The sequence below is a fragment of the Aspergillus undulatus genome, assembly GCF_047715775.1.
Source record: "Aspergillus undulatus strain CBS 261.88 unplaced genomic scaffold BDV17scaffold_5, whole genome shotgun sequence".
Taxonomy (NCBI): domain Eukaryota; kingdom Fungi; phylum Ascomycota; class Eurotiomycetes; order Eurotiales; family Aspergillaceae; genus Aspergillus; species Aspergillus undulatus.
In genome coordinates, this window is record NW_027396609.1 from 213,537 (window position 1) to 232,154 (window position 18,618).

The 18,618-nt window shown below is 51.7% G+C and overlaps 7 protein-coding genes across 7 annotated transcripts; 2 read left to right on the forward strand and 5 right to left on the reverse strand.

Annotated features, from left to right (window-relative positions):
* Nucleotides 1-159: 159 nt before the first annotated feature.
* Nucleotides 160-2,243, reverse strand: BDV17DRAFT_279444 (chaperonin 10-like protein; the record flags this gene model as incomplete). The annotated part of the gene is made up of 5 exons (XM_073759716.1): nt 160-693; nt 1,261-1,475; nt 1,533-1,611; nt 1,665-2,018; nt 2,112-2,243. The coding sequence occupies 5 exons, from the start codon at nt 2,241-2,243 to the stop codon at nt 160-162; spliced, it is 1,314 nt and encodes a 437-aa protein (XP_073619485.1).
* Nucleotides 2,244-2,710: 467 nt separating this feature from the next.
* BDV17DRAFT_253313 (sialidase family protein) lies at nt 2,711-4,790 on the forward strand. The gene is made up of 5 exons (XM_073756645.1): nt 2,711-3,052; nt 3,109-3,881; nt 3,952-4,068; nt 4,125-4,173; nt 4,219-4,790. The coding sequence occupies exons 2-5, from the start codon at nt 3,346-3,348 to the stop codon at nt 4,654-4,656; spliced, it is 1,140 nt and encodes a 379-aa protein (XP_073619486.1). The 5' UTR covers nt 2,711-3,052; nt 3,109-3,345; the 3' UTR covers nt 4,657-4,790.
* A 3,592-nt stretch (nt 4,791-8,382) lies between these two features.
* On the forward strand, nt 8,383-9,598 carry BDV17DRAFT_253316 (velvet factor family protein). The gene has a single exon (XM_073756646.1). The coding sequence runs from the start codon at nt 8,714-8,716 to the stop codon at nt 9,572-9,574; it is 861 nt and encodes a 286-aa protein (XP_073619487.1). The 5' UTR covers nt 8,383-8,713; the 3' UTR covers nt 9,575-9,598.
* Nucleotides 9,599-9,677: 79 nt separating this feature from the next.
* BDV17DRAFT_253317 (uncharacterized protein) lies at nt 9,678-11,669 on the reverse strand. Its single transcript, XM_073756647.1, has 2 exons — nt 11,160-11,669; nt 9,678-11,071 (listed from the first exon to the last, which is right to left on the reverse strand). Exons 1-2 carry the CDS (start codon nt 11,629-11,631, stop codon nt 9,969-9,971), a joined length of 1,575 nt encoding a protein of 524 aa, XP_073619488.1. The 5' UTR covers nt 11,632-11,669; the 3' UTR covers nt 9,678-9,968.
* Nucleotides 11,670-11,769: 100 nt separating this feature from the next.
* Nucleotides 11,770-12,830, reverse strand: BDV17DRAFT_253319 (mitochondrial 54S ribosomal protein bL12m). The gene is made up of 2 exons (XM_073756648.1): nt 12,541-12,830; nt 11,770-12,421 (listed from the first exon to the last, which is right to left on the reverse strand). The coding sequence occupies exons 1-2, from the start codon at nt 12,757-12,759 to the stop codon at nt 12,089-12,091; spliced, it is 552 nt and encodes a 183-aa protein (XP_073619489.1). The 5' UTR covers nt 12,760-12,830; the 3' UTR covers nt 11,770-12,088.
* A 170-nt stretch (nt 12,831-13,000) lies between these two features.
* BDV17DRAFT_253323 (CCDC47 family protein) lies at nt 13,001-14,799 on the reverse strand. The gene is made up of 3 exons (XM_073756649.1): nt 14,597-14,799; nt 13,658-14,519; nt 13,001-13,603 (listed from the first exon to the last, which is right to left on the reverse strand). The coding sequence occupies exons 1-3, from the start codon at nt 14,661-14,663 to the stop codon at nt 13,228-13,230; spliced, it is 1,305 nt and encodes a 434-aa protein (XP_073619490.1). The 5' UTR covers nt 14,664-14,799; the 3' UTR covers nt 13,001-13,227.
* Nucleotides 14,800-14,897: 98 nt separating this feature from the next.
* Nucleotides 14,898-17,309, reverse strand: BDV17DRAFT_169346 (MDM34 family protein). Its single transcript, XM_073754789.1, has 2 exons — nt 16,833-17,309; nt 14,898-16,773 (listed from the first exon to the last, which is right to left on the reverse strand). The coding sequence occupies exons 1-2, from the start codon at nt 17,165-17,167 to the stop codon at nt 15,414-15,416; spliced, it is 1,695 nt and encodes a 564-aa protein (XP_073619491.1). The 5' UTR covers nt 17,168-17,309; the 3' UTR covers nt 14,898-15,413.
* Nucleotides 17,310-18,618: the final 1,309 nt, after the last annotated feature.

Consider the following 18,618-nt stretch of genomic DNA (forward strand, 5'->3'; position numbering starts at 1 on the left):
TTATTCCCACTATTGGCCCTCGAGTCAAGAGACAATACCAAGCCAGCCTATTCTTGGTGTAAGATAGGACTAACATGATACCTCAAACACCATCCAACTTTACCTCTCGCATCTGTAGACTGATAAATGTACAGCGGTTAAATGTACAGTACTGATATTTCAAGCCTCCATCCCAACAAACTCCCTCACAACCTCCACAATAACCTGATGATCATCCTCCTGCCTCAACCCCGAAACAACAATAACCCCAACAACCCCATCAACCCCCTTAACCCTAACCGGAAACCCCCCGCCATGGATTGCATACTCATCCGCATTCTTCCCGCCACTCGAACTCCCCAGCGCAAACTTCGCCACAAACGCCTCCTCCACGCCCTCCTCCTTTCCCAAACTCGCAATCATCTTCCGCCGCATCAACCAACTCGACACGCCCCACCGCACAACGGTATTCCGCTTCCGCCGCACCCAGATGTCGTTGTCTACTACGGTACCTGGTTCCGTCGCGCATTGGAAGACGATGTGGGGTGTTGGTCCGGAGCCGAGGGTTATGGAGACCAGGGCCGGTTTGCGTTGCGAAGTGGGGAGGGAGAGGATTTTGTTGCGTAGGGCTAGGCCCAGTGTCCAGGCTGTGCTGGATGTGAAGGCGCTGAAGAGCGTTGAGGGGCTGGATTCGAGGGCTGCGAGGTCGCGTGGCTATGAATTTGCGGGATTAGCTTGGTGTTTGGGGTTGGGTTAAGGTTGGTAGATACTCACGTCGGTGCTTGCCGGGGGGAGGGGTGTGTTCTCCATTGCGGCGGCTTTTGGAAGGCAGAGGAGACGAGTATAGCAGTATAAGGAGTAAAAAACTGAGGGGTTGTAACTCGGTTGCAGTTGAATTAGAGCTAGGCAGGTGCTAGATTAACTCGGCGCTCGGTGGAGTCCGGATAGTGACGTCGGCATCCACCGTTGCAACCCTGAACTATACAGGATGCAAGGCACAGTCCTACGAACGGTTCTCTAATTGACCTCCAGCACAATCCTGCCGGAAATTTCCCCTCTCTCCATCTCCTCATACACAGCCGGCAAATCCTTGAACGGCCGGATCTTCACCTCTGGCTTCACCAGGCCCCGCCGGGTCAAATCCACAGCCTCCATACATTCCTTCAATGAGCCTACCAGATTTCCACTGATCTTCAGGCCCTTGATTACGACTGTGCTAATGGGGGTTTGGAAGGTGGTACTTCCAGGCGGGATTCCGACGCAGCTAAGAGTGCCACCGACACGCAACATCTCGATCGCATGAGCAAAGGCCTTTGCGCTCGACGCGGTGACAACCGCAGAGTGTGCACCTAGGCCGGTTATTTCGTGCACGCGCTGGGTGGGGTCAGTATTGACAAAGTCGATAAATTCAGTGGCGCCGAGACTGAGAACGAAGTCGCGTTTGTCAGGGGCATCGACGCCTATTACTTGAGCTCCGAGGACTTTGGCGTATTGCACTGTTTCGGACCCCGTGAGTTAGGGTTATGTATCACGAGAGCGGGAAGTATGCCTACCTGCGAAATGCCCGAGACCTCCGCCAGCACCAACAACGACAAGCCAATGCCCAGCCCTGATATTCGCTCCCAGCACTGCCTGTGAAATGGTCAGGCAATGCGTGAGTGTTTCGTGGGGACTGTCGATCTCACCTTATATGCAGTGACTCCGGCACATAGCACCGGCCCGATGACTTTGGGATCAACATCGTCCGGTAGGATAGTCAAGTAATCTGCATCGAGTGCGATATACTGCTGGAAACTGCCGTCCTCATGATGCAGATGGTTTGTGCCTTTTACGCAGTATTGCTCTGTTCCAGCAAGACAGAACTCGCACCTCCTGCAGATTCGGCTGGCGAAGCGGATACCAACAAAGGTCCCTACTTTTACGTCTGATCCACAGCCTGGGCCAACGGCCACGATGCGTCCCACACCTTCATGACCGCCAACGTGAGGTAGTTTGAACTTTGTAATAGGAATCCCATCTGGACCAGTGGCGGTACCATTCTTCGTATGGAGGTCTGGCCCTTGGTCAACGTCTGCCTCATCCGATTGAAGCTGAGCAGGAGGGTCTGGAAGAAGCGTACCACTTTGGCACACCCCAGTGTAGAGGATCTTAGCCAACACCTCATTAGTTCCAGGACTGGGGACAGGATAGTCGTCGGGGAACTCGACAGGACCGCCGAGTTCGCGGATGAGAGCCACAGTCTGAGCGTGGGGGATTTCAGCCATGATGCCTGTATTGATCGAGAAATAATGGAAAGTTTGTGAATAGTTCCTCACAGTCGTCAGAAAGAAGAGAAATAAGGACAGAAGACCGTTGTGTTTCCCCTCTTTTGTTCTCATGTGATGTTGAATTGGAGATAAAGACGCGCCGTGACGTTTCTTCTCCTCTTCTCCTCTTCCTCCAGCCTTTCCCCCCGGAGCTCCCTCAACTCGACAAGCTTCCCCTCTTCCATCTTCGGCAATAAACACCGAGCTCGGAAACCTCGGACTCTAGCTGGAGTCATTGTGGGCAATTGATCGATAGGGAGGTTGACGAGCTTGCCGCTCAAAAACAGTTCACATTGCAGGGTTCTTTGACAAAGGTATCCGATCCTCTGAGTAGGACCACCCTTGGTCTGCCAATGTTCTAGAAAGGCTAACGGTGCTGCCTCTGCCTAGCTTCCTCTTCTCGGTACCATGCGGGGTTCGATTGCAAAAAATGACCTCGCCGTGGCTTGATTGAGAGACGATGTGACAAAACTGACACCGCAAACTCGAGCTTCGCTCTAAGTCAGTCATGAAATCGCAAGCTTTATCCCAGGGTCGACCTGAAATAATATTCTCGAGAGATTGCGAGCCCCGCCCTCGATCTTGCTCAGTTAAGCTAGCTAGCAGCCTTCGGTGATTGATGGAAACGCCGCCGGGACAAGAATTAGCTTGGGCCGGGCTCTCCGCACTTTCCCCAGGCCAACTGACAGAATCGCCGATCTTGCCGTTCTACACGAGAGTATGGAGTCTCCGAAATGATGAGAGCTTCCAAATACAGTAAAATCGCGGTACCTGTCTCCCAAAGCTTCTATGGTACCTATTCTCTAGACTTACGACCATTCAGGAGACGATTCCATGGAGCTCGTATGGTGCCGAAATTCCTGCCCATGGTCTCTTTCGTCATTCGGCTCCCAGTTTACCCAAGTCCATTAGCCCACTGCCTAACTCCGGCGGGATGGAGCTATTCCTAGAGCTTCTGGAAATCTGCGGTCTATAAAGGGCGTCGACCGTTCGACGGCTAACAATCGAAGCAAAGTCTCTCAATTGGGTCGTTCAACGCAGAGTATCGCCTTTACTCACCATGCAGCTCCTTCGTTTCATTCCATTAGCTGCCGCGGTCACTGTAGTTACTGCATATCCAAGACTAAAGCAGCCTGAGCCTTTCTCCAACGTCGTCATTTTTGACCCTCCGGACAACTATACCATCCCGCGCACCCTCTACGCACGCAATGAGCAATTGCCCAACGGCGACATTCTTGCAACCTGGGAAAACTATTCACCTGAGCCCCCAGCTGTTTACTTTCCTATCTACCGTTCGTCCGACTACGGGGAAACTTGGACGGAGATCTCGCGAGTCCACGACACAGCCAATGGCTTGGGTTTACGCTACCAGCCTTTCCTCTACTATCTCCCAGAACGCGTGGGCCGCTTCGGTGCCGGGACACTGTTGCTAGCAGGTAGCAGTATTCCAACCGATCTGAGCTCCACCCAGATCGATCTCTACGCATCTAACGACCTGGGACACACATGGGAGTTCTTGAGTCACATAGCCGCTGGTGGTGTCGCTATTCCTGACAACGGGTTGACACCTGTCTGGGAGCCTTTCTTGTTGGCACAGTAAGTACAGGATCTGATTTCATCCTACTCTCGCTTGTCAGCTTGTGTACATTGCTAAAACTGTTTGTAGCAAGGGCAAATTGATTGCTTATTATGCCGACCAGAGAGAGAACGCCACTCACGGTCAAAAGCTATCTCATCAGGTCACTGATGACCTTATTCACTGGGGTCCCGCCGTTGATGATGTGTATGGTTATTCTCTTCATATCTGGAGTGATCGTGTTTGCTAACGATGCACCACAGCGCCTACCCAACCTACACGGACAGACCCGGAATGCCTGTCGTCACAAAGGTATTTGCGCTCTTACCATAGTATCTACATAGGCTGACTAGAAAGCTCCCCAATGGCAAATACTTCTACATCTACGAATATGGCTCCTTCTTCAACACCTCCGACTATTCATTCCCCTTATACTACCGCATCAGCGCCGACCCAGAGGGATTCATCAATGCTGAGCATCACGAGCTCATTGTGGCCAGCGGTACCATCCCGACGTCGTCCCCGTATGTCACTTGGACGCCGTGGGGAGGAAGAAACGGGACGCTTGTCGTCAGTGCCGGTACGCAGGATACTCTCTTCGTAAATCAGGCGCTAGGCCAGGGCGAGTGGACCGAGGTGCCAATCCCGGAGCCACGCAGCTATACCAGGAATGTGCGTATTCTGCAGCAAGATCCCCGGTTCGTGTTGATACATGGGGCTGGCGTCTTGCTTGGGGAGGAGAATAAGGTTACGGTGAGCTTAGTGAACTTGGAAGAAGCGTTGGCTGCCCTGTGAACGAGGATGCTATTGCCGACAAAGCGCAGATTAATGGGTATCCATATACGTTCAATATGATGTACATAGAAATCCTGGAATGCACGAACACATGGAACTCGGCTAGATATTGGCATCAGAATTGTCGTCCGTAAATTAGAGAATTGAAGGTACGCCAGCCTGGGCTGAAAGGAGAGAAAGAAGGAGCGTGGGAGGTCACTTGACCAGCCACCACAAGCCTCCAGGAACACTTGAACTTCGAGCGTCTCAACAACAACAAACACCCCCGCACAAAAAGTACCTACAAATTCCATCACACCACAAGAATGGGCAGAATCTTTCCTCTCCGAGGAACTGGTACCCGAGTTAGTCTTTTGCATTAACTCTTCTTGCTCTTAGCCTCGATCATGATTCACGCTGACAGGTGCCAGATTATTGCCTAGACCAGCGGATTCCAAATACTGCCACAGTTGCAACTCCACAAATCGTGTTAGCTATCAAGTAGTCTGGTGCTCAGCTTTTTCGGGAATTTCTTCCGACGAGCCGATGGGACTCTCACGGCCGACTCCTCAATCTACCCTCCCAATCGCCATCATATGCTCTGTCGGGAAGGTGTGATTGGCTGATTTACAAACAAACAAGGGAGTCGATCGACCCAATTGATCGAGTCAGCCCAGTCAATCTGTCATGATAAAGAGCTTCGGGTCAAAGACTAGCATCGTGGGCCATGGCCCATGCGCACATAGGGCCCACATCAAGATTCCGGGAATAGTATGTGCGAGGATCGAGGATTTGGTGGATACGTCCGTACGACTCCCGGTTCGAACTCTCCCTTCCCTTGGGCCTCCAGTGATTCCCGGGACGCTCCTTTCCAGTGCTCTGGTCGACTACCGAGCTCGGTTCATCCCGTCCACTTTACCCAATACTTAGCCTCTGAAACCAGGGCGGCGTCTATTTGTCGCTACGTATTGGCTACTCGACTGCTGCTCACAACCAATGGGTCTTGGTGCTCTAAGATGATACATCAACCCTCGTTCGCAACAGCAAGGCAAACTCACATGCAGTAGTCTCTTGCTAGACAAATGCGAGCAGAGTGTCCTGTTGGTGCTAACGCATGGTTGGCTTCTTTGTTATCAACTCCGCCGCGGCATAATGCCACAGCTTCTATGGATTACTTACCGGAACTCCCCGGGTATACTTGACCTCCTCACTTTAGGAGCTTACAACCATTCCAGCACGGTATCTGCAGTCCTCCCTGTCCTCCGTTTCGAAGGATCAATACTACGCAGTGGTGCTCGCTAAGCCCACCCTATAACATCTGCCAAAAACCCTCTCTGAGACGGGATTGTCACAGTATAGGCTCATGATTAGTGTATTGCAAAATCACGTCGCGGTATCTGATCTCATCGAATAGCGTCGCCCCAACACACGCACAATAGGGGATGGGCTTTTTGCATCCATGTTGGAAACCAGGCCGACGTTGGTTTGTGCAACGTCACCTGGAACAATTACTGTACCGAATCCACACAAACAACTTGGCGGTCCGTGATTGAATTTATACTCGGTTACATTTTTTCCGTGATCACAAGTCAAGTCTGGTCTGCCCGAGTAACAAGGATACCAAACCAACATGCTCTCACCCAAAGCGCACTTGGGCAGAGAGCACGGGTGGTCGTCTCTCTTTCTATAACCAGACAGATGGATCTACCACTATAAAGGGCAGGGTTTCTCCCACCGATTGGACAGTACTTGTCCAAGTCAGGCACACGTATATAGCAATCTTAGCTGCACCGAATCATATACGCTCAAATCCAGTTGAATCCAGCTGCCGAGCATCTGCACTATCTAAACCAGAGTATGACAACTGGTAATCCCAAGGTCAACGCTGAGCATCCAAACTGCTTTACTTTGGGCCCCCGATTGGTGACTATCAAGGGCAACTCCATCATGATGGCCTAGGTAGCTATACAGCAGATCTGATACCACAGCTGCGAAGGTGCTCCGTGCGCCACTGACAGTCTTCCTAATTTTCTTGATTCGTATCTCCCGCCAAATCATTATCTTCTGGTTTCTTTTCCCTCAGAAGAGGCAGGATTTGGATCCCTACCACTGGACTCCCGCCTGGTCGGGTCAGCTTTCACCCTTTTAGTGCGTGCATACGGGAGAAACATCGAACAGAAGTCAATCAATGCTCTCGTGTCTCAGAGCCTGCACATGCATTCGAGGCCGACATCCTATGAGCGGCGAGTGCAGCATAATAATCTGCTTCATGACCACGCATTGGTCGTCGCGCACCCACATATCCGCTAACCAGTGCACTCAGAGGATGAAAAGCGACACTTTTATACCAAGAAATTCAAGAATGATAGTGTGCCTCGGCGCATTGTGGATGGTTACACTGTCGGCCGCCTCCGAAGGGATCTTTGAGCCCTAATCTCGACCAACGGCAAAAATAGACTGGTGACGCGCAACGGGCACTATATCTCCAGACCCCCGACTTCACGGCCCTTGTTCAAGCAGGATAGAGGCAGTTGGACTGTTCAGGGGCTACGGGCATACTAAACGGGTGTCTTTCAATAACACGCTGCTCGCTGCCGGGCGTCTCGCTTTTGGTCAATGCCACACACATGCACTGCGGACACGCACACCTCGCTAATACTTCGCCCTGCTTCCCCAGATCCGCCTCTTCTATTTTCTTTCTTTTTCCCGCACGGCCACGGCTAGCGAGCAAATAACTGTGTTAGGCAACGATGGTCCCGTCGCTGCATCCCAATTCTTCCAGGGCGCTTCAAATCGGCAATAAGGCACTACTACTCCATCTAGCCCCTTGCCCTTATAATTTTGTCATAAATTCCTAATCATAACCTAGTTTGCTCATCCTATCGATGATGACGAACGCTCAACTTCCCTAAATTGACTTATACGACTTTTGGCTGGTTTTCAAAAGCCTATTGGAGCAACCAGCATATGCATGCTCTCTCCTCTATACCCCCGGTTGAACAACCTCGCCCTATCGAGATAATGCTCTCCGAGCCTTTGGGCAGTCAATCTACGGTCTAACACCTTAGCACTATTTACCTGCGAGAGCATATCGCCTTGTCAGGGTTGTATTCATCTTATATTATACCCTCGTGTTTGCCTGAGCCCTTACTTGCCATTGTTGGCTTATTATTTTCCCTGAAGGCACGACTAACCTCCCTCTCGGGTCTGACCTTTAACGACCGCTTCTTCTTGATGACTACCCAAAAGAGCCTGCAAGACGTCGTCTCTCATTGAATCAGTCAACAATTTGCACTGGTCGCAGGAAATTTCCTGAAAGCACGCAAAGCCCGTTTTCTCTCCAGATGTCAGGTACACCGCTCGAACAATGGGCATATATGCCCGATGGTAGATATACCAACGCCAAAAGCTATACATTGGATGGGGAACGTCAAGGAAAGATGGCGGCGTCGAACCCTCCCTATCTGGCGCAGGAGCCTCCGCGCTACATGCTACCTGTCACCCATGGACACGAGCGGACGGTCATAATACAAAGCGCAAACCAGCCCAGGTTTTCGGGACATAGCCGGGCATGGGATAGCAACAGCGACCTCAAGTATAAGTCTGCTCCGACAACTACGGGTTCCCTGGCCCAGTATAGCTTACAGCGGCCAAGCTTGTCAAGGAACGTGGAACATGCGGGATCTTCGACCTCATATCACGATGCTTCGAGTTATGGGCAGGGATCTGTTGGCTCTCTTGGTCGGTTTAATGACGTGGATTCTCAGTAAATGACCCCTTCTCATACTCATGTATCTCGGTGCGGAAGCCCCAAATGTATTATCATGGGGTTTTTATTCTATACCTTTCACTCCTTCTCCGCTACCGTATTTAACGGCATCGGCTACCAGTGGCGAGCTAACAATCTTTACCCGATGGGCTCTGAGGCTAACGTGAGGTCTTCAGATATAGTAGTAGCACTGCGACTTTCCCAAGCCCCGTCCATTCCGACAAGAGCCCTGTCCTATATCCAATAATACCCCATCGGCCGACCTACCAGCAGGAGCTCCCAATCCACCAACGACATGCCACGGCGAGCATGCCATCCGGGTTCGAGAACCTGCTTCACCATCAGCCAGCAACACCATCCCCGCCGCCCCCTCCACCACGACGAAGCTCCCGAACATCCTCCCGCTACCGCCTCTCCATCAGACAACAGCCCCTAGCGGCGCGGGCCTGTGGCGCCGGCGACAGGGACCGACGAGCCGTAGATCCACCCCCAATCATCCAGATCCTCCTAACAGACTTCGATCCGAGGTCCGAAGAAGATAGGGCAATTCTTCAGGACCCGCGGTTCACAGTCGGGTGCCTGCTCTATCCTGTCCATGATACCTCCCGGCGAGCAGGACCAAATTCATCCGCGCCTACGAACCGCAAGGAAAGCAGGACGGCCGAACTGGGCCTCAATCTCGACGACAGAAACCCCCCCGGCCAATGCGCCCCGCTCCTCTCAGGCAAAGCTTTCGTTTCACCCTTTTACGTTGACGAGGATCCAGACCCCAACACGGCCCCTCAACACCCCTCTAGCGCCGACAACGACAACGACACGCGCCAAAACACAAGACCTCTGTCCCGCAAACATCCAACGTCCCGGTCGCAACCGCCCGCATCCTTCTTTATATTCTCCGACCTCTCCATCCGGCAAGCAGGGCTCTACCGCCTCCAATTCCGGCTGATGAACTGGGGCTCTGTCGAAGATACGGGGCACTCCATGCCTATCCTCGCCGAGGCCTGGTCTGAGCCGTTCCGCGTCTACCCGGCCAAGGACTTCCCTGGGATGCGGGATTCGTCGCTGCTGACGCTGCGGTTGAAGGAGTTGGGGTTTGTGGAGTTGAAGACTAGGGGAAAGGGGATGGGGAAGGGGAGGAGGGCCGCGGGTATGAAAGAGGATGTGGAGTGAGGCTTTTGTCTGCCATTCTTGGTGGTCTAGTACTTTTTATTTCGTTTACGATGAAATAATGCTGAGGCGTTTTGGGGCTGGCATTGAGGATGTTCATGCTTTTCTCGGATACTGCTCCTAGCTTATATATTGTTATTAACTTATACAAGATACTCGTTCTTCACACGTTTACTCATAGCGGTTAACTCTGAGACCAGAACGGCCAAAGTATATTTATGCCAGCTCCCGATTGTGGGTGACGCATGCAATGCCAGTATAAGTTTATGTACAACGAGGTTCGACTAAACGGGTATCAACTATGAAGAATCAACGTCAACATGAACTTGCGCATGGCCCACACAGCTTGGGCAGGTTGTCTTTAGCAAGCCTCCTCATCTTCGACGCCACCAGCGCGTTAAAGGTCCAGATTCCTCATCCTAGGTCCCGGGGCAGCGCCAACCCTCAAAGTATCTAGGATGCGCTGAGTAACCTCTTGTGTCAAAGGATCAGGTTTATTTTGCATTTTGACCTCTTTCAACGCCATCTCTGCCTTCTCAGTGTTACCTTCCTGCTGATGCATCAGGGCAAGATTTGTTCCTGAGCGAACACAGCCCATTGCGAAGGCAACCTCGTACCACTCCTTGGCTAAAGAACGATACTCATCGTAAGGACGAGGCTGAAAATAAAGCAAGAGTTTGCGGAGGAAATTCGTCGGTGACCTTAGGCCAGGATTTTTGGCGCTTGGTCTCACATCTTGCAACTTCACGGACCTGGAAACCCGCGACCCAAGTCTTGGAAGCCTGCTCCGCGAAATCAGATAATAGAAATTCGCGAGTCTTCGACAAGCCTCTCTTTCCCCACCCGAGGCCGCCCGCCCCATGTATTCCTCGTAATAGTCGACTCCGTACACACTGCCCATGTATCGGGCATAGCGCATCAGAGCAACTGGGTCTTGGTATGTCACCGCCCCGATACGCAACGTACCTACTTGCTCAGGGTCAAGTGGCCTGTCCGTGTCTCGGACACGATCGCTCCGTATCTTTTTCTGAGCCTCACGTCGCAACCAGATATGTAGTTCCCATGGAGGTTCGACCAGGGAAGATACTGTGATATCTTCATATGACTTCAGTTCAGATCGACTCGGCTCGATCATCCGCAACACGTCTTTAATCAGGGAAAGGCCTTGCTCGTATTGGCCCAGCAAGCCTAGATATTTTGCGTAAAGAAGCAAAACTCGTGGGTCGCTATCATACTGGCCGCTGTTCGTATTCCCGGACCGAGTAGCCAGAGCTTTGATTCGACGAACGGCATGAATTTGTCGCGGCTCCCTAGTTGTTTCCGCATCATAGACGCTACGACTGTCATGGCATCTTCTAAGATGAAGAGCCATGCTATAGATAATTGCATGCCACGAGTCGGCAAGCTCACAGGAACCACGGATCCAGTTGAATATCTCCTTGTCCCCTCGGCTAACGATAGTGCCGATCCTGAAAATGGTATCCACGTCCACATTTTCAGCTGCGAGAGGAAAGCCATCGATTAGCGAACTAGCAACAGACGATGAATATTGATAGACTGGGCCGACTGCGAGCAGACACGAACATACCCTGAGCAATCACTCTAATAATAGCAGCTTGGGGAACGGACGAAAATGCACCCTTCAACAATACCGTGCCAATTCGCTTGACTTTCTTGGACGTCATGGAATTATCAACGACTCCGTCATGTATCATTTCACTCGTGAGGATGAAAGCTCTTCTCTCGAGATCCTGCAGTCGGGCATTGAGGAGTTCACTTCGTGCCGAGTTGTTGGGTTTATTTTCGATGAGTTTGTAGGCCGGGAAGGCGGGACCGTGGGGTCTACTTCCAGAGCGCTGGGCATTTCTTCGCTTCGTTGAGGGTGCTTGTACGGCGTTGTAGCAGGGAGTGGTGTGGAAGAGTCGTGGTTTGTGGTTGAAGGGAGGATGGTTGTCAATTGCGGGAAGGAGTGAGGGACGGGCGGGGGATGTGAGCAGTGCGATTGAGCGATTCTGGAGGCAACTCAATTTCTGGAGATTTGAGGGTCGTGTGCGCGACATTGTTGTTGGGTAGAGTCGGATGGAGAGTTGGAGTTGCGGAGAGAGAACGTTGAAGTCGGAGACGGTCCGCGCGCCGGATAAAAATGGGCTGACGTCGCAGTCCGTACCTGTCGCACTTGACCACCAACCCATATGCTCAGTTATTCAGCCAACTAAAAGTCTATAGATAATTGTACAAGTCGAGAAGTCTACAATGGGTCTACGGCCAATTTCACCGAAATATGAGGTACAATACAAAGCAGGTTTCTTCCATCTGGACCCAAGTAATCCAAACAAGCAGATGATAATATACAATTCGCTGCCTATCCCCCACTCCCCGGTCAAATTATCAAAACACCTTCAGAAAGACACAGATATATGACAGAAAAGAGAAAACGCATCTAACCGGAAAGCGGGAGGTATAGAAGCAGCAGGCACAATGACGACACCCCTTCTAGACCATCCCTCGACAAACATTCTATTCCATAGTAGCCTTGGCACCAACAGCCTTGAGTGTTTCAATAAGCTTCTCTGCCTCCTCCTTGGGTACACTCTCCTTAAGCACCTTCGGCACAGACTCGACAAACTTCTTGCTGTCAACGAGCGACAGGCCGAGGAGAGTCTTGACCTCCTTGATAACTTTCGCTTTTGAGGCAGCATCGACGGACTCGAGCTTCAGGTTGAAGAGAGTCTTCTCCTGCGCCGGGGGTGCGGCCTCTTCTTCTTCAGCGGCGGCAGCAGCACCTGGAGCTCCGGCTCCGGGGGCCATGGCGAAGCCGCCAACGGGGAGGTCGGGGATGTTTAGGCGAGACTACGCGTTGAAAAGAACATTAGTTTCAGGAGCATAGTAGAAATCGAGGAGGAAGAGCGTTTATTTGTATCGGAAACGGCTGGGGCTTGAGGGTTGCGATCTGTATGGATCGGACTTACCTTCAGACTAGCGACAAGGTCGGCGGTTTCTAAGAGGTTCAGTTGGCTGATCTGGTCGACAATCTGCGTGATCTTGGGGTTGGTAGGGGCAGCAGCAGCCTCCGTGGACTGCCACCTCCGGCCTATTGTCTGCTGGTATGAAGCGGAGAGGCGAAGGGAAGCGGAAGGGCGGACGAGCTGTCTGCAGCATCGAGCTGCGGCCTGGGACGTGATTGACATGATGTTGATAGGATGAAGGATCGGACGACAAATTTGACGCAGAGGGAGGGAATAAGCAGGGTGGTCGTGACGCTCTCGATCGATCAATAATTCTAAAGGCGCAACCGAAAAAGAAGTCAAAGTTCGGGATGGAAAATCTGGCGTAATCACGTGACTCACTCACAGGCCCGATATCTACGGAGTATGGCCTCGATTCTCATCATAGAAAAGTTACAACTGAGCTTTTCAATTATCATTCAACTTTTAGTTGCAAGGCAGATGCCTAGAAATCATTCAGATGTTATTAAAATACCTCTTGGCCGAATCGGTCAAAGAATGAGCTTGCGCTTCTCCGCCCAGTCGTCCTTCATCTTTCTCTCAATTAATTAGCAATACATTATACATGAAAGAAGTAACAGCATTACAATTCGAATGCGCCTTTTTCCAAATCGGTCCATCTCGTTGCTCTGCCGATTCTCAATAGGATGTCTACGCGCGCCTGGTGTTCTTCTTCATGGAGCGTCTTTGCTCCTTCTGGGCCTCACGCTCCAGGTACTTGCGCTGCTCCTCAGCATTCATGCCACGGAGAGTCCGCTCTCTCTCCTCCTTCTTGAGTTTCTCAGCAGCTAGCTTGCGCTCCTCCGCCTTCTCCTGCTCATCCAAGCGACGCAGCTTCTTGATTTCCTCCTCACGGACGTTCCTAATCTTGCGCATCACCTCAGGGCGGAAATGGCCGAGGGTGACAATCCTGTCAGGGAGGCGAAGGTACTGGTTGAATAATGGCAGAGTTGAGGCGTAACCGGCAGCAGAAGAGGCAAGAGGCACGCAAAGCTGGACGCGCTTGCGAGGAGTGGTTTCCTCAATCCTGGATGACCATTAGACAAGATTAAGGTCACAAATTGAAATGCTGTAAACTTACTTGGTGGGTTTGTCAACCGGCTGATCGGTAACAATCAGGTACTTGAAGTTGTGGCCCGCCTGCTCAACGGCCTGGATGAGTTCCGGGGTGAGGAGGGTTTCCGTGATCTCAGCATTTTCGGTCATGACCGTAACCCACTGGGGCAACTTCGCATTGTCCTTAGTGAAAGTCATAGACGCATCGTATCTGTCGTTCCGGAAGTTACGCATATGGTTCTTGTGAACAATCGCGAAGATGAAACCATCGTGAGTCGAGTTGTTGACCTTGAGGGAGGAAGTATCGTTGCCCGGAACTGGGACCAAGTCCTTCTCCTTGCCATCAAATGTGTATGCGGTAGCTTCGAAATGCTCCTCGGGAGCGGGCCAGCTGTCGAAGAAGAAAGCAAACACCTGGTCCATGTAATAGGTGACAGGGTTGGCGCGCTTAGGCATCTTGATCGCAACATCGAGGAATGCGACATTTTGACGGCCGGTGGCGTAAGCGGAAAACTCCTGGGGAGACCTCTCTTTCAAGATCGATTTGGGGTTCGTCAATTCCACAGAGACGGCGTCCTCCGATTTCGAAATGCCATCGAATCCAACAACCGCGAACTCATTTCGAAGAGCAGTGGCATGGGCCGTAGCCCATTCAGTCGCTCGGCGACGGTTCTTGCGGGTACCCCAGAAATGGAAGATAACGATTAAGAGGATAATTGGCATAACCATCGCCTCTTGCATAAAGTCCTTTGGGGATGTGCGCTCCCATACCCGGTACCATTTCGTATAAGGGACGGGCTCGGCCCCGACCTGCCCGAATGGCGTCGATGGCGACTCTACGATGGGGGCGGGGGAAGGTTCAGGCGCCTTCACGAAGTCGGCAAAATCTAAGAGTGACAGAAAGATTAGAGAGTGAAGCGAAAACAAAGCAGCTGGCTGAGGGCAAGCGAGGCGCAGGACTTACCACCATCCTCCGATGCGGCGTTGGACGGCTGAGCGCCACCAAAAACGTTCTTGAGAACTCCCGCCATTGCGAGACGAGAATACGATGTAAGGATGATAAAGAGACCCGGACGGAAGCAGTCGAAAGTTGGGGAACTGCAAACGTGGCCTGGGGAGAAAAGCGAAAGGAACTCCGGGGCAAGTTAAGTGCTGGGTCGGGTGGCATAATTAATTGACGTTCGCCGCAAAAGCCTAGTTTGGTGGAGCCCAGAGCTCCAAGTCCACCATTAGACGCGATGGCCAAGACTGATCGAGATATCGAATCAGGAGAGGAGATACGAAGGAGTACAAACTGACGAATTCGTTTTATATATTGCGATAATTCATCGAGAGATATTCCATGCAGGCCAAATGAGTCAAAAGTCCTCCATCAAGTTCGCTTCCCAAGATATACCACCCAAAACCATCATAACCCCAAGACAAGCGACAATGCAAGCGATTGAAACAAGAGAAAAGCTCGCAAATTAGTGAGAGGTGGTATCTTGCAGAAACAAAAAAAGAACAGCCCGCAAAGAAGAATTAACGCCGAATATTTTTGGTAACCGGGTACAGTCCAGACCTCAAAACAATTCTAACACGCTCTCAATTCAAGCCTCGAGGTCTTAAGACTCGGTCAGCTGTAATGATTAAACAAAGTAACTTCGTATCGGTCGTAAGAGCACTCCAGACCAGCCGGAGGTCGGAGTGAAAAGAGATAAAGAAATGGGTAAGGAACGGACGGCAGTGGTCGAGTACTGCCAGCGCGTTAAGCGCTCCAACATAGTACAGGGCGAGAGTTATCAGTGACCGTAGGCCGGAGGAGGAGTTTCCTCGTGGTTAAGTCGATCCCAGAACGGATTGCACGAGCTAGAGCCCGACATCTTCTCATCTCGCATGCGGCGGGTGATTTCTCCGGCCAATCTTTCAACCAACGCTTGATCAACAAGGCTAGAGCTTGATTTCTCATCGATGAACGGAAGAATTGCAGAAGGCAACTGTCTCGCACGCTCTGTCTCGGGCTTCTCGGTGTGCTGTCCAGGGGCAGCATGAGAACGAATCGCTGCTCTCGGAGTCGCGTCCATATCAAGGGTCCCGGATCCCCTACGAGGGGCAGAAGAAGAGGGCTCCCCGGACTGTCCAAGAATCTCGGACCTGCGAAGAGTGGGTCGCGAGATGCTCATTCGGCGCCGTTCTGGGATAGGCGGTAGGTGAAGTCCAACTTCCGGTGATAAGGGAGGTGTTGCGGGATCATTAGGCTGTTCCCTCATAATAGGAAGGGGAGCCGAATACACGGAAGGCGCACTATTGGACTCGGTAAAGGCACTCTCATCGCTCACACTGGCAGCATCATCCGTCGTCTTGGGGCGTCGCAGATCCACGACGCGCTTCTTTCGCTTCCGGGAGTGCGCTTTGGAATGCCTACCGGCACCCATATTCAAGCCATAGTTGCTAAAGCTATGCGTAGAAGTTGAGGAGCGGGTTTGTGATGATACCATACTGGCGGTATCTGGGAAAGATGACGACATATTGCCCGCCTGAGAAGGCGTCCTGGAAAGCGCAGGGCTTGCCAAGGGTACCACAGTCGTAGTAGGATCGCTAGCGTCGGATGGTGATGTCCAGGCACGATAGACAACTTCTTGAATAGACGGAGTAAACAGCGACAACGTTCGCTGCGAATCGGTAAGAGCGCCTAGTCGCAAGAGATTCTTTTGAGAAAACAAGGAATGCGTCTCGACTGAAGAATCGAGCGAAAGGGAAGCGATATCCGAGTCGTTCAAAGCATTTCCAAGGGCATCGACTGGGTCCTGTGGAGGGCTAGCCAAAGGATCTTGGCCGGGCCCCTCCGTAGTAGTGGTCGTTTCTTGGTTCTTCGGCTCGTCTCCAACGCGATATTCTGGGACCAATAGGTAGTGAGACAAACGATGGATTATAACAGGCAGCTCGTCCATGAACAATATCCGGAGCTGCGCCTCTATTTCCTTTTGTAAAAAGTCCCGGACGAACGGGATCGAGTCGAATGTCGACGAAACCTTGAGTGACTCCAGAGGATCATTTCGGAAGACCACCGTAATCCCTTTCTGTTTCGAAAATACCAAGACGATGAAGCCGGATAGTTTGAAATCGGATAGGGTAATTTGGAGAGGTATGGTAAGGGGAGTTCTAGATTAGGACGGGATGTCAGACAATGCGAAACCATGGAGACGTGGGCCGTGACTCACGCTGCAGCTAATGGCAAGGGCGACGCGAAAGACGGCCTTGTCAAGAGATAGGTGTTGAGAGGATTCGCCTGCACTCGAGTCTTGAGGGTCAAGAAGGCGTCGCCGGCGTAGGACATCTTGAAAATGCCGCGAAACCGGTCATCCGCCAAATCTCCAATCTCCAAAATTTCCAACTCGGGCGGAACAGAGCCCAAGTTGAGCTCTGTAACGATAATATCATCGACGATAATGGGAGGCTTTGGCGACTTATTGAGAGCGGTCGTTAGAAGGTCCTGGGCGCGAGTGTAAAAATTCGCGTCCGCGGTCAGCGGCGACCAGTTGAAGTTGAACGCCATCGCAGGTCATTGAGGATACAGCTCACACCGAATCGCAGCGCTAGAAGGCGTTTTATAAGGCGACTGTCAGCCTCCGAGGCTTTGATGGGAGAGGAAGGGATGGAAGAAGGGAAGAACTGGACGGGAGGTCTTCTTTCTCCTGTGGGGGCGCGGCGATAAGAGGAAAAGGGAAAAAGACGGGCTTGGACGGGAAGAAAAGGAACCCGAGAATAGTCACAAGCTGGAGAGCCACCACTCGCGTGATCGACGCGACTGGCTGTCTTCGTGATCGCAGCTCGAGATAAATGTCGATATTGCGAGTTATTATTGATTTGAGGATTATCTTCAAGGCTACGCAGCTTCTAAGCAGTAAACCATCCACGATATCCCGTGCTTCTGCTGTGCCTGTCTCTTCCTCGGTCGAGACCGGAGCGACGGGAAGACGTCACTGCAGAGCCTTCGCCATTTTTTATGGAGACAACAAACTGGAGCAAAAGTCCATCTTACGATTCAAGATTGACTCAGGCAACATGACTTCTCTCCACAATCATCCGGACTCCTCCGAAAGAGCATCTCACGAGTCTGCGCTGTTCTGGAACTTTTGGTATGCTTCTTCTTCTGTTGTTTTATGCATACGGGGTACGTCCTCCACAGTCAACCGCTAACGGCCCCTCAGATCTAGCTTGAAACCCCCTATCGCTGGGCGCCTCTACAAATTGACCGTACCCTGCCCTGGGCCTGGACTTACATACCCACTCTCTCTTGGCCTCCAGCTCCAGAGTATCGGTACCATGGCTTCACATCTGAACATCGGTCTTCCACAAATTATTCATGCCAGCAAGGGGAACAAGTGCGTTCCAACGGCCAATGAATTCATCAATGGCACCTGCAATGTAACCCACTCCAGCCTTCCACCTGAAAACAAGCGCAACGTCAACATTTCCTACGATCTGCTTCCTGCGGATTCTTCAGGCGTCAGTAAGCTGGACGACCTTGTGAGATACCAAGCTCTTGACTTGACTCGGACAAGATAAAATCAGTCCATGGCATCGATACTCCAAGCCCAAGTAACCAAGGTGCCTGGGACTGGCGAGGCAAAGGCTGGTTGATCGCGAGCTCGCACTGGGAGTGCCTTGGGTTTGGTCATACGGATGATAATAACCAGTGGACTGTCACGTACTTTGCCAAAACTCAATTCACGCCTGCTGGGATTGATATCTACTCAGAGCAAAGAAGGGCTTCCGCAGACCACTGTCGAGGACATACTCAAATCCCTGATGGAGCTCGGAGTCGAGGAGATCACAACTTTGGCCAACAGCATATTCCAGATCCCACATAATTAGAGAAATAGACTACTCTTTAATATACGTTAAATATAATCTTAATTAATTGCTCTCGCATCTCATGGCTTTTCTCCGCATTTCCATTTGTTTTTGTGCTGGCTCGTTGGAACAACGGCCGGGGCACGTGCT

What these genes read in the sequence shown, in the direction of transcription:
- BDV17DRAFT_253316 (XM_073756646.1), top strand. Translation starts at nt 8,714, where the DNA reads ATGCCATCCGGGTTCGAGAACCTGCTTCACCATCAGCCAGCAACACCA.
- BDV17DRAFT_169346 (XM_073754789.1), bottom strand. Translation starts at nt 17,167, where the DNA reads ATGGCGTTCAACTTCAACTGGTCGCCGCTGACCGCGGACGCGAATTTT. An exon ending in CCCTTGCCATTAGCTGCAGC is followed by an intron (nt 16,774 to 16,832) that starts GTGAGTCACGGC and finishes GTCCTAATCTAG; the next exon opens with AACTCCCCTTACCATACCTC.
- BDV17DRAFT_253319 (XM_073756648.1), bottom strand. Translation starts at nt 12,759, where the DNA reads ATGTCAATCACGTCCCAGGCCGCAGCTCGATGCTGCAGACAGCTCGTC. An exon ending in ACCTTGTCGCTAGTCTGAAG is followed by an intron (nt 12,422 to 12,540) that starts GTAAGTCCGATC and finishes TTCAACGCGTAG; the next exon opens with TCTCGCCTAAACATCCCCGA.
- BDV17DRAFT_253317 (XM_073756647.1), bottom strand. Translation starts at nt 11,631, where the DNA reads ATGTCGCGCACACGACCCTCAAATCTCCAGAAATTGAGTTGCCTCCAG. An exon ending in TATTAGAGTGATTGCTCAGG is followed by an intron (nt 11,072 to 11,159) that starts GTATGTTCGTGT and finishes TTCCTCTCGCAG; the next exon opens with CTGAAAATGTGGACGTGGAT.
- BDV17DRAFT_253323 (XM_073756649.1), bottom strand. Translation starts at nt 14,663, where the DNA reads ATGGCGGGAGTTCTCAAGAACGTTTTTGGTGGCGCTCAGCCGTCCAAC. An exon ending in CGCCGCATCGGAGGATGGTG is followed by an intron (nt 14,520 to 14,596) that starts GTAAGTCCTGCG and finishes TGTCACTCTTAG; the next exon opens with ATTTTGCCGACTTCGTGAAG. An exon ending in CCGGTTGACAAACCCACCAA is followed by an intron (nt 13,604 to 13,657) that starts GTAAGTTTACAG and finishes ATGGTCATCCAG; the next exon opens with GATTGAGGAAACCACTCCTC.
- BDV17DRAFT_253313 (XM_073756645.1), top strand. Translation starts at nt 3,346, where the DNA reads ATGCAGCTCCTTCGTTTCATTCCATTAGCTGCCGCGGTCACTGTAGTT. An exon ending in GAGCCTTTCTTGTTGGCACA is followed by an intron (nt 3,882 to 3,951) that starts GTAAGTACAGGA and finishes AACTGTTTGTAG; the next exon opens with CAAGGGCAAATTGATTGCTT. An exon ending in GGTCCCGCCGTTGATGATGT is followed by an intron (nt 4,069 to 4,124) that starts GTATGGTTATTC and finishes GATGCACCACAG; the next exon opens with CGCCTACCCAACCTACACGG.